The sequence below is a fragment of the Caretta caretta genome, chromosome 4 (assembly GCF_965140235.1).
Source record: "Caretta caretta isolate rCarCar2 chromosome 4, rCarCar1.hap1, whole genome shotgun sequence".
In the NCBI taxonomy this organism is placed as follows: Eukaryota; Metazoa; Chordata; order Testudines; family Cheloniidae; genus Caretta; species Caretta caretta.
This window is the reverse complement of record NC_134209.1, coordinates 122,015,097-122,027,604: the sequence shown is the minus strand read 5'-3', so window position 1 is coordinate 122,027,604 and position 12,508 is coordinate 122,015,097. Positions and strand designations below refer to the sequence as shown.

General features: G+C 39.6%; 1 protein-coding gene across 6 annotated transcripts in view; it reads right to left on the bottom strand.

Moving 5' to 3' along the window:
• LCORL (ligand dependent nuclear receptor corepressor like) overlaps nucleotides 1–12,508 on the bottom strand; it is a 177,697-nt gene that overhangs the window by 2,360 nt on the left and 162,829 nt on the right. The window contains exon 7 of one of the 6 annotated variants that reach the window (XM_075128016.1): nucleotides 3,564–5,187. The exons of the other annotated variants lie outside the window; for them this stretch is intronic. Within the exon in view, the coding sequence (XP_074984117.1) occupies nucleotides 5,178–5,187 (10 nt within the window). The 3' untranslated portion in view covers nucleotides 3,564–5,177. Of the gene's footprint in view, nucleotides 1–3,563; nucleotides 5,188–12,508 lie in introns of those variants that run through there. 6 annotated transcript variants of the gene reach the window in all.

Sequence of the window (12,508 nt, the reverse complement as noted above, 5' to 3'; positions counted from 1 at the left end):
GCATCGTTGACTGGGCTGTTAAAAGTCCCGTCAGCGGCGCTGCCCAAGGCAGGCTAGTTCCTAGCTGTTCCAGAAGCGTCCAGCAGCAGGTCCGGCTCCTGCGGGTGGGAGCCACAGGGCTCCATGCGCTGCTCCTGCCCTGAGCAGCGGCTCCGAACAACCATTGGCCTGGAACCTGCAGGCAAGATCCATGCAGAGCTGCTTGCAAACCTCTGCCTAGGAGCCGGACCTGCTGCTGGACGCGGCCGGGGCGCAGCGTGGCCCACAGTGCCAAGACAGGTGAGAAGCTTGCCGCTGCACCACTGACTGGGAGCCGCCAGAGGTAAGGCAGTGCCTCAATCCCCAGCCCTGAGCCCCCCCTCAAACACAAAGCCCCTTCCTGCACCCCAAACCCCTCATTCCCAGCCCCACCTTGCAGCCCTCACCCCAACCCTCTTTTGTAGCCCTGAGCTGCTCTCCTCAGCCCCAGCTCCAGTGGGCTGCGGGCATCAACAATTTTCTTCAACTGGGTCACCAGGTCAAGGGGATATGAAGTATTATATAAAATCAGACAGGAGATCTTTTCACTGGTCTTAACTATGGCTTTTGGAGGTTAACATGCATGTGTCTGCTTCTTTGAATTAGAGTGCTGGGCAGGTGCCCCAGAAAAAAGTTGCAGGTTTTTACTGTAGGAAATGGGTTTTAAATAGAAGTAAGTTCTCTTTACACAGGTGATATAAGAAAGGGTGGCATTAAGTAGACATACACATTCCATTCTCTAGCTAGAAACAGTAGTGAGAACATTCTGTACAGAAGAATCTGGTGCATGTCTCTAAAGATAAGGACTGTGGCCTGTGCTTGAGTCAGATTTTTCAAAAAGCTATAAAATTTAAAAACCAATTTCTTCAACCAATATTTAGCTTGCCAAGCCTTTTACCAGTTTCAATGAATTGTAATCTTCAGAACATTCCCAGCTGTGACTTAGAAGTAGTCTACCCCATTACAGCTAGAAAGCAAAAAGAGGAAGGCCCAAACAATGACTGGGATGTGCGGTCAAAATCAGAAGTTTTTGCGACTGAATTCTGGTCTTAAATCACTAGCTCAGGCACCTCCCTTGTTGAAAGCAAAGCCCACATCCCACATGCAGGACCATGTACTGTACCTGCCAAATTTTAAAGAAAAGCCATTCTGAGTCAGCTGAGCGTCTCACAAAAATGAAAAAAAAAAAAAAACCCTGAAAAGTATTTTTGCATTCTGGCACTTGGAAAGTGATCCAATTTGATTATAGCCTAGTAGTGTCCAGATGAGCCAGTTTTATTTATCTAATGGGGAGGCATTGTTTGTATTTTTATATTTCTAGGTCACCTAGGAAGCTTTTGGATGAAACTGATGACAGACAAAATCTGCTTTTAATGAATAAATATTAGTGAAATGATATGAAAGCTTAATATGGGAACTAGCCAAGCATATGTTAGCTAACTAGCATTTTTCACACAGGTGGCAGGAAGACAATATTTCCTTTTTGCAAGAAGTTTTAAGGTAAAAAACTTTCATTCTGAAACAGATCTTAAAGATTTTTTGAAAAAAAAAATCATATAAATAGTGAGCAAGCACAAGCCCAGACTAGCCCAGTTATTAGGACACCCAACAGCAATGTGGGTGACCCACGTTCAGGCTCGTGTTTTGCCTGATTCAAAGCAGGGACTTGAACCTGGGTGCATCTGTCTAGCTATTTCATCCTGCACCAGAGAAACACTCCTGGGGAAACCAATGTTTCCATGAACACTGCAGGTCTGACTAAAAGAGTGGCGCCTAGTCACTTTTTAAAGCTTTGTATCTTGTTCGGGTTTCTGGCTTAGGAGAGACAAGAATTAGTTTTCTAAAAAACAAGGAGCTAAGAATCAGCTGAAGCTTGCTATGTAGTACAACTCTAGGAAAGTGATTTTCTTTATCTAGGCCCATTCATGGCAGCTATCACTGCTTTCTAACAGGTATTTTAAAGCAGAAATAGCAAGTGTGTGTGTGTGTGTATATAAAAATGTGCATGTATGTGTAGTAGAGCTGTCAATCAATTGCAAATAACTCACACGATTCACTCAAAAAATTAACTGAGATTAAAAAAATTGTGATTAATCACACTGTTAAACAGTAGAATACCACTTGAAATGTATTAAATATTTTTGGATTGTCTTCTACATTTTTAAATATATTGATTTCTATTATAAAACAGAATACAAAGGTTACAGTGCTCGTTTATATTTATTACAAATATTTGCACTGTAAAATAAAATATTTTTCAATTCACCTCATACAAGTAATGTTGTGCAATCTCTTTATCCTGAAAGTGTAACTTACAAATGTAGAATTTTTTTTGTTACATTGGTTTGTTTTTGAGTGCAGTTATGTAACACTTTAGCCTACAAGTCCACTCAGTCCTACTTCTTGTTCAGCCACTTGCTAAGATAAACAAGTTTGTTTACATTTATGGGAGATATTGTTGCCCGCTTATTTACAATGTCACCTGAAAGTGAAAACAGGCATTCAAATGGCACTTTTGTAGCCAGTGTTGCAAGATATTTATGTGCCAGATATGCTAAACATTCATATGCCCCTTCATGCTTCAGGCACCATTCCAGAGGACATGCTTCCATGCCGAGGATTCTGGTTAAAAAATAATGTGTTAAATTTGTGACTGAACCCCTTGCAGGAGAACTGTACGTCTCCTGTTCTGTTTTACCTACATTATGCCATATATTTCATGTCTCAGATCATGACCCAGCACATGTTCATTTTAAGAACGCTTTCATAGCAGATTTGACAAAATGCAAAGAAGGTACCAATGTGAGATTTCTAAGGATAGCTACAGCACTCGACCCAAGGTTTGAGAATCTGAAGTTTCTTCCAAAATCTTAGAGGGATGAGGTGTGGAGCATGCTTTCAGATGTCTTAAAAGAGCAACACTCCAATATGGAAACTACAGAACCCGAACCACCAACAAAGAAAATCAACCTTCTGCTGGTGGCATCTGACTCAGATGATGAAATGAAAATGCGTCGATCTGCACTGCTTTTGATCATTACCGAGCAGAACTCGTCATCAGCATTGACACGTCTTCTGGAATGGTGGTTGACACACGAAGGGACATATGAACCCCTTTAGCGGATGTGGCACGTAAATATCTTGCGACACTGGCTACAACATTGCCATGTGAAAGCCTGTTCTCACTTTCAGGTGACACTGTAAGCAAGAAGCGGGCAGCATTATCTCCTGCAAATGTAAACAAACTTGTTTGTCTGAGCAATTGACTGAAGAAGAAGTAGGACTGAGTGGACTTGCAGGCTCTAAAATTTTATATTGTTTTATTTTTGAATGCAGGTTTTTTGTACATAATTCTACATTTGTAACTTCAACTTTCATGATAAAGAGATTGCACTACAGTACTTGTATTGGGTGAACTGAAATATACTATTTTGGTTTTTTACAGTGCAAATACTTGTAATAAAAAATAAATACAAAGTGAGCACTATACACTTTGTATTCTGTGTTGTAACTGAAATCAATATATTTGAAAATGTAGAAAACATCCCAAAATATTTAAATAAATGGTATTCTATTATCGTTTAATTGTTAATTTTTTTAATCGCTTGACAGCCCTAATTGTGTGTGCGTCACACACACACACACACAATATAAATGCTGTTTCTTTTTTCAAAGGGCATGACTAAACAAATCTTTACTCGTTTTTTTACTTTATAAACAGATACTGTAAGTCCCTAATCCATTTCTTTCTACTGTATGATTGTTGTGCTGTCCAGAACAAGTCCATCATCTACCTTTAGCTCTGCCGCTCACATGGATTGACTTATCTCATAACTACCTGTGCATCACCAGAGAACTTCTGCACCTATTAAACAGTATACATTTTTAAAAACAAAGCTCCCTGATTATTTTGGTACATTTATGTGAAATATATTTTGAATTATGAAATTTACAATGAACACAAAAATAGAATTGTTTCCTAAATACCACTGTGATTATGCAGTACATTTTACAGCTTTTAAAAATGTTTTGTTCTTCAAGCAAAGCTTAGTAGATACAGTGTTGCACTCAAGTATGAAATGTGTTCCAAGTAATAGAAATGGCGGCATAAATGTTTCACATCTACAACTGTTGTTTGGTCTTTCCACACAGACACCTTTTGCTGGGAAGAGCAGAGCTGCAGATTACACCATGACCCTAACAGTGGGCCTACTTCTTTTCTCCACTTCCAATGGAGTCAATTAATGGTCTGTTTATGAGAGCGGGGATTCCAGCCTCCATGGCCTCATCTCCAGCTTTCCCTGACCCCAGGAAACCCCTCCATAGGTGCTCCACAAATACAAAGCTTGGCAGTTGTGTGTGGTTGGGCCAAGGTGACCCCACCAACTCAATGGGAAATCAGGAATCATTTGCTTGCTGAACCCAGTCAGCTTTAATTTACTTGCTCTTCTGCTCTATACTCTGAGCATCCTAATGTTCTCCAAGGAGTGATAAGCAGCAGTCTCCTCAGGAAAATCCCCTAGCAGCAGCTTCTGGAACCATACTGTTGCATGCCTTGGTGGGGAAGGGGGAGAGGAACCAGTGCTCAATTACAGGACATCTATATAGAGATGGCTCTGTTATCAACTGAATCCCTGAGATCTGCCAAGTTCTATGTTCCAAGCAGCCTGTCAGATCCAGGGCTGGTCAAGCTCTGCCCCGCAAAAGGGATGAGTTGAAGGAAGCTTTGCAAGTGAAAACTCTTAATTTCCTATTCACAGTGCAAGAAAACCCCACATAAGGAAAGATATGGCTCACTTCAGCAATCTCAGGCACACAGCATGAAACTGCAATTTCAGGAGTCTTCCTTACACACTATAGAACATTTTGCCTTACAGCAAAACCAGTAGTAATTTGCTGAATTTAAACTATAGCCTGTAGAAAGACTAAGTTTCTAGTTCTGATGCAGAATGTTTAGTATTCCTGCAATAAGGTCTGTTTCAGGTGCATTAACAGTAGTACATATTATGAGGGACTAGGTGATAGATGCATTCATCTTGAAAATACATGGGTTTTGAAGTTAGACTTGGGTGCTTCCATCAAGTGGTATTTGAATTTGGGTCATGGAGTACTCAGCAGTTCTGCTTGCAAATTGTCCCAGCAAAGACAGTCCAACAGGATTAAGAGGCCCTATGAAAAAGAAGCAAGCAATTAAAAACTGGACTTTACAAATACCTAAATTTTTTAGATTTCAGTGTTTAATGGACAAAATTTGCCAAGAAAAACCCACACTAAAAGGACTTAAAAATTAAAAAGCTGCTTATCCTCTTTAAAACTGTGCTGTCCCAAACCAGACCCTGCCCTCCAGCTGTAGTGGCACGAATACTGTTTATCTCTTTATTATAAGAGACATAATTTGCTGAGAAGTACAATATTTCCAAGTCAACGATTTAAAAGATTTCAAATATTCTTGGAGTGTAAAGTAACCATATGCTCACTCTTGCCTCTGCTTGTAACGTCTGTAATTAAAAGTCTGTTATGGGCAATCAGACTATTCCTACGGCCTTTCATGACCTAAAGCAAAAGAAACAAGCATTTATAGAATTCAAAGGGTTAAATCATGGCTTTACCATAAGCCCCAAGAGAGCACTGTGTGGTTGCACCACCCAAGGGATTAGACTGGGAGGCAGAGGCACCAGAAAATAATGCTCCCAAAGGTTCTTATTTTTTAGTGGTTGTGAATTGTATTCCTCAGGAGAAGCAGATGAAGTGGCACCTACAGAGGATTTATTATTTAAAAAAAAAAAAAAAAGTCTTCTGGCTAGCTATATCCACAGAACTGCTGGGTGAATTGCAGTGTAGCAGTTTAACCCCTTACACTAGGTCAGTCCTAGGCATGTACTGTGAAAAGACCATCAGTTAAATTATAGGGCAGTTATACTGTGCAACTGACCCTAAAAATGGCATTGTGGAGTTCCCTGGTTTTGTCTGCCAATGACTTCCAAATCTGGTCAGTTTACAAATAAAAATGTCTTTTTCTCACTGCAAACTCATTGTAAGGCTTTGTCTATACTAACACTGTTTTCGGCAAAACTTTTTCAGTCAGGGGTGCAAAAAGACACCCCCTAACCAACATAAGTTTCACTGACAAAAGTGCTGATGGGGTCAGCACTGTCAGCAGGAGAGCATCTCCTGCCGACATAGCTACCACCGCTTGTTGGGGTGGTTTAATTATTCCAGTGGGAGACCTCTCTCCCACCAGCATAGAACAGCTACACAGGAGACCTTACAGCAGCACAGCTGTGCCACTGTAAGGTCTGTAGTGTAGACATAGCCTTAGTCAACCTGTGTTTTTTCTGTCTGACACATCATTCAACAATAAAGAACCTGCGATGGAAATTTGTGAACAATGCCACTGATTATGGGAGAGCTGGGAAAGAATTCGGCTCCCTCTCCCAGCGTCAATAGGAAAAAAAAAACAGGAAAAATGTAATGAGTCAGCATAACCAGAATAAAAATTGTGTTCTATTTCAGCCAGAAGTTATGGGCTTGATGGAGAAATTACTGGATGAAATAATATGGCCCCTGTTATGCAAGAAGTCAGACTAGATGAACATAATGGTCCTTTCTGGACCTAAAAAAATATTACTCTGAATATACACAGAGTACTAGATGGCCTGAATAAAAAGGTGCAATTTTTTCCAGCCATTTTCCAGAGAAGAGCTGCTTTTTAAACTATGATGTTATAGAGGGTGTTTTTGTGGTGCTGGCTCGGTTTACTGAATTGTGACCACAATTCATTTCAGTTATCACCACCTTTACTTCAACTATTTGACTCCATTAAAACTCTCTTTTCTCATAATGCTGGCTAACTCTCAACTTTGACTCCATTAAAACTCTCTTGTCAAATCAAAAGTCCCCAGGACAGTAATTCCATGTAGACATCAATTCATTCCCTTCCCAAACCCCTTCCCTCAGGATTGCTAGTGATACAATTTAGTGTTTCATGGAGGCAATACAAATTTAGCATCCTTTACTGTAACCTCTTTCCCAATAACACAGGGACATGCAGCATTGATATCAAGATTTTACGGAGGATTTCAAAAATACTGGATGGGGTCTTGTGGAACCCTAGATCATATAACAAAATATTACCTTGGACAAAAATCTCTCTTTTTACTATAAAATATAGAGGACGAAATATAAATCTTTTAAATCTACAGCTGCATCAGATTCAACATCTCTTCAAATATGGACAGATTACATAATGCCTGTATGTTGGCGTTAGGGCAGCCTGGGCAGAAATGTGACACATTGTTTAGTTGTACCTAAAATTGAAAATCTTTTTGTTGGAGCTTCTAAACACAACACAAAAAATTATAAAAAACAACATGCGTTTCAATTATACTTGTCAAATGATTTCTTACTATAATACGGAGCAACTATTTTGGTAAAAGGAGAGGTCAGGAGTTAGACTGTAGGAGATCCACAAGAATTAGAAGTAAAGGGCCCTGGAAACAGATGGCATGCATAAGGAGATGAGAGAGTAGTTGGAGAAGCAATGCAAGGTCTAGGGAGGCTTTTTAAAAACAGGGGATACAAAATCAGGCTTGAAAATAGCTAAACGAGAGAAACAGACAGAAGTTCGGAGGTGAGAATGGATGGAGCTGAGGAGACAGAATGAAGGGTTAGAGATTGACACTAAGAGAGCCATCTTACAAGACTGAAATTAAGGCTGTTGTGTGGGAGGAAATGGTGGAAAGAGTGGGCAGTGGAGAAAAAGTAGATTGGAAATCTTTTTTGTCTTGAAAAAATTGGTGAGATCTTGGATAGATGGGGATGCTGGGAATATGGGTTAAGGACATAAAGAGAGAAGAGGGGAGTTGTGGGGCATGGAAGGCGTAGGGAAGTGTCAGGAAGAGTGATTTACTTACCAGTAACTGTTTTCTGAAAGTATACGTTGTAACAGATCAACGCTCTGTGTCCATGCTTTGAGTCTGTGACAGGCAGAATTCCTAGAGATATAAAATTCTAGGGTAGAAGGTGGCATGTTGTACCATAATGCTGGCTAACCATCAATTTCATCTTCAAGCAAAAGGTGTCAGCATAAAAGAATGCAAGCACCAATTTGCAACTTTACTGGGAAAGTGCATGAGTGAAGGTGGGTCTATTAAAATGTATCATTTCAGAGACCACCACCACAATTTGCAGGAATTTTTTTCTCCATATAGGTACCAACTGCAATAGGTTCCCAGCTCTTAGAAACTTAAAAGCTTCAAGGATGTTCTATAAAAGACCAAGCAATTAGCCAGAGCTTTTTGCCAAGAGGAAACCGTTATATGTAGCTTTTAAGCAGTCATTGCTGTTTAAATTTAAACTTCTAAGCAAAGAAAGTAGAGCAGAACAACTATTTAAGAGATGTCCAGTAATCAGTAAAATTTGTAGGGGCACAAGACTGGGCACTCAGCCAGACTGTGCCCCCAAACCAGACTTTCTGAGAGTGAGTCTAGACAGTAATGATTTGTAAAAGAATGCAGAAATTCTATTTCAAGCAGACTGACCTAGAGAGTCACCTCAGAACTGTGAAGTTGGAGTTTATCAAGAATTACCATGATCAAAGGTCAGACCCCATCTTTACATTGTTCTCGTGGAAATTTATTAATTCAAGCAGTGTCAAAAGGACCAAAGCTGAATGGACACTCCAAGAGTTTTAGTATGCTTTAGTTTTATATAAATTTTAGGCCCCTTTAACCATTGCTGAAATTGGTATGAATAAGAAAGGAAATCTTACTGGGATAATTACCCAATCTGTAGTCTCCCCTAATGGTACAAAAATTATAATTGTGGTCTCAAGTTTCCATTCCAGTGGTTGAAGTCACTGACATCAGAATTAAGAGGTTCTGGAAACTGAAGCCTACAAGTCACCTAGCCGTTGAAGGGAAATCATTCATTAGTTTAGTAATGAACACAATGAATCCCTTATTTGGGGATTTCAATGGAATGTGTTTTATGAAACAGATGACCAGAGTCGGACAGAGACTCACTAATTTCAGTGTATTAGTGAAAACCTAAAGAACATGTAAATTACTAAGAAATGTCTTTTGTGATTCAGATGGGAATATAGGAGAGTTTCCCTTGGAAATATGAATCCTGTAAGAGAATCAAGACCTTACACCTATTCTACTCAATTGCACTAAGAAATTGGTTTAACTACGGTAAAAAGGACAAAACATGATTCGGAGATTCAGACACTGGAATCTTGATCAGGACGCTTGTTTTCACAAGAGGCCAATGCTGTGCATTGTTGTTTGTGGAACGAGATGATCCATCCAAAAGGGCCTGACTCTCCTGCCGGGTTCTCCAACTGTGATGGATGCAACTTTGTATACTGCAGCTTGAATTAGATTAATCTAAATTCATAATTTACTCTCTAATGTCAAGAAACAAGTATGACCTGGATGGAGATTAACTCAGAGATATGTTGCAACAGTCCACGTGTGGCTTGTGAATTTACTGAGACTTCTGAATAGTTAGGTGGAGTAATTAAGGTTGAAACCAACCATTCCATTGGCTGAAACTTCTATGTCCCTAAATGCACTTTTTACACAAATAGCAGTGAAAGATAGAGATGCAGAATCAGAAGCAGACCTCAGAGACAGGGGAAGACTACCCTGGGTCAGGAATTCTCTAGAGAAAAGGGATAGCAGATCACCGACACATTCCTAGATACTGCCAGGATTTTACCACACACGTATCTGAAGGTAAGTCTCCTAAATCTTTATTAGTATCCCAAATAAGTGATTTGATTTTCAAAAGTGAGGTCAATGGGCACTGAGCACTTATGAAATTTAAAAGCCTAAATACAGACTGTGCTGGTAAGAAGTCAACTAAATTCTCTGGGTATATGTGAAAATAGCACTCTGGCTAACAGTCTGTAAGTGAGAGAATCCATGAAAGGAACAATCACATATGACAACATATGTATGGTATGAATACATATTTACACACATTACAATGTGAAACATACAGATCACATCACATAGGGAGTGCTAAATAACTTTATGCATGAAGCTGCAAAGTGACAGTGGTTGTCAACTCCACCCCCATATTTTCTGCACAGAATTGAATGGAAAAATGTGTAAGATTCGATTACGCTATTCAGTAATGGGCCCATGAGTACAAAGGGCTCTTTACATGCAAAGTTGCACCAGTTTAACTACAAGTGTGATTCAAAAATGATTTAGGGCTTGTCTGCATAGGGAGTTACTGTGCGGCCAGCCCGGGTGCCCATCTCAGCGCACTAGCTTTGAAGCAGTAGATGTGCTAAGCTGCACTCTAGGACTTCCACTATGCTGTAGCAGTGTCCATATGGGACATTATTGCACAGCAAGCTGGTTCACTGTAGGCTTGCACCCTGGCTTGATGCATAGTAACTTGCCATGTAGACAAGCCCTTAGTTAAACTAATACAGAAGGTTGTGCAGACACTGTCAAATCAATATAAACTTGCCTTTATATAGATTAAGTTTAAATTGATTAGAAAAGGTTTAAGCAAACTGAAACAAACCCCTCAAATGGAAATAAGAGCATATATGCAGGGTTTTGAACTAGTTTAATTTAGTTTTAAAACCCCTTTAAATTAAACTGGTGGAATTTTCATGTGCACAAAAGACCTAAGTCTCTTGCCACTGAAGAGATTTCTGGAGTCACCTCAAGGCATCTCTGCCTCTCATATCAGACAAACTATGGCAAGGCACTGAGTCTCAAGATAGTGTGGGTTTTGTGGTAAGGCACAGACGTAGCTAAATTCAGCTGGGTAAGTCAGATAAGTTTCAACTGCTGAACCTGAAAGAAAAACGGAAAAATATTTGAGATACACAAAACCTAAAAGAAACAAGACAGGGAAGTAACCTTAAGGCTTAATGAGGCAGTAGTTGCCTCACACCATAGTCATATTCTCTTAAACTTGATAGACTGGGCCAGACAGATATCGTTAGGATACATGAACATAAATCCCAAGAAATACTTCAAAGCAATCTAAGTAGTTTTAGCTAAAATTGTGACCAATGCAATTGTAGTCAGAAGGAGTTCTTCTTCCATCAACAGTGAAAACAAATTAAGAGAGGAAACTGGAGTTGCTACACCTTCTTAGCAGGTACAGAATGCATCACCTGTTGACAGCCTTGGGAAGGTGAGCAGACGGAGAGTAGCTCCTCTAGAATTCTAAAGTTTTCAGAGTACCTGACCTAGAAGCATAGAAACAAAATACTACACACAATGCCTTTGCATAATTAGTATTTATGATGTTTAGTGCTTTACAAACAAATTGTAAGGTATATAGTGACCTGCAATGAGCTGGAAGTGGCTAAAAAACTAGCAATGGCTATTTATAAAGGGCTTTCTCAGTGTTTTGAGGAAAGATTGGAAATATATTGCTTGTGGGAAGAAGGAAACAGTTCTCATGCCTAAGGAATGGAATGAAAAAGCAGAGTTTAACAAGGAACACTGCAAAGTTGAAGAATGAATTTGGAGTGCAGGAAATGTACTTTGTTGCTGGATTTTCACGCAGTGGCAAAAGATTGAAAGTGTAGAAAGATGATATAAAGGTTCAGAAGAAGCTGGGGTTTGATAAGATAAACAGAGTAGTGGGAGAGAAAAATGAAGGAATTAAGTTGGGGGGGAAGGTGGAGACCATCATACAGAATGGAGATCAGAAAGGGAATAAGGGGACTGAAAGCTGCAGAGGTCAGAGTCTGATAGTCCTGAAAGGAGTATTGGATTCGACAGGTTGTAGTGCAGGGAGTGAGCAGCAGTAGAAGAGATGAGATCAGTAATCAAGTATTCAGAGTGAAGTCAGGAAGTGAACAGTGCTTGGTGAAGACCAGTATGAAGAAAATGTCCAAGCCAGTCAGCCAAGAGCTGATGATCTAATGAAGAAAAACAGCAAAAGAAACAACAGATGGAGGAATTATGGAAACTGAAGTAATCCAGGATAACAACTGGTGGACTGAGATGAGAGGAATCTGAACAGGAGGCGCTGAAGAACACATACAATGTAGCAAGGTACTGTACTTTGGCCAATTAAGAGAAAGAATTTTATTTAAATTCTAATTGTTAGCTGAGCAATGAAGCTTGTGTGTAACACATTACAATGTCTATTTTTCTTGCAGAGTAAGGATTTGCCTGGATATTATTAAAAGTTGTCCACTGACCATCACAGAAATGATATCTGCTTCCTTTTATCACACATCAATATTGCACAGCTAAAAACTATTTGCATATATCATGGCAACAGAATAGGCCATAAGGGGATCCTTGTGATCATCTAGTCTGACCTCCTGTATAACACAAACTATAAAACTTCCCCAAAATAATTCCTAGAGCAGATATTTTAAAAATACATTCAGTCTTGATTTAAAATGGTCAATGATGGAGAATCTACCACAACCCTTTGTAAATTGTTCCAATGGTTAACAACCCTTGCTGTCAAAAAATTATGCCTTATTTCCAGT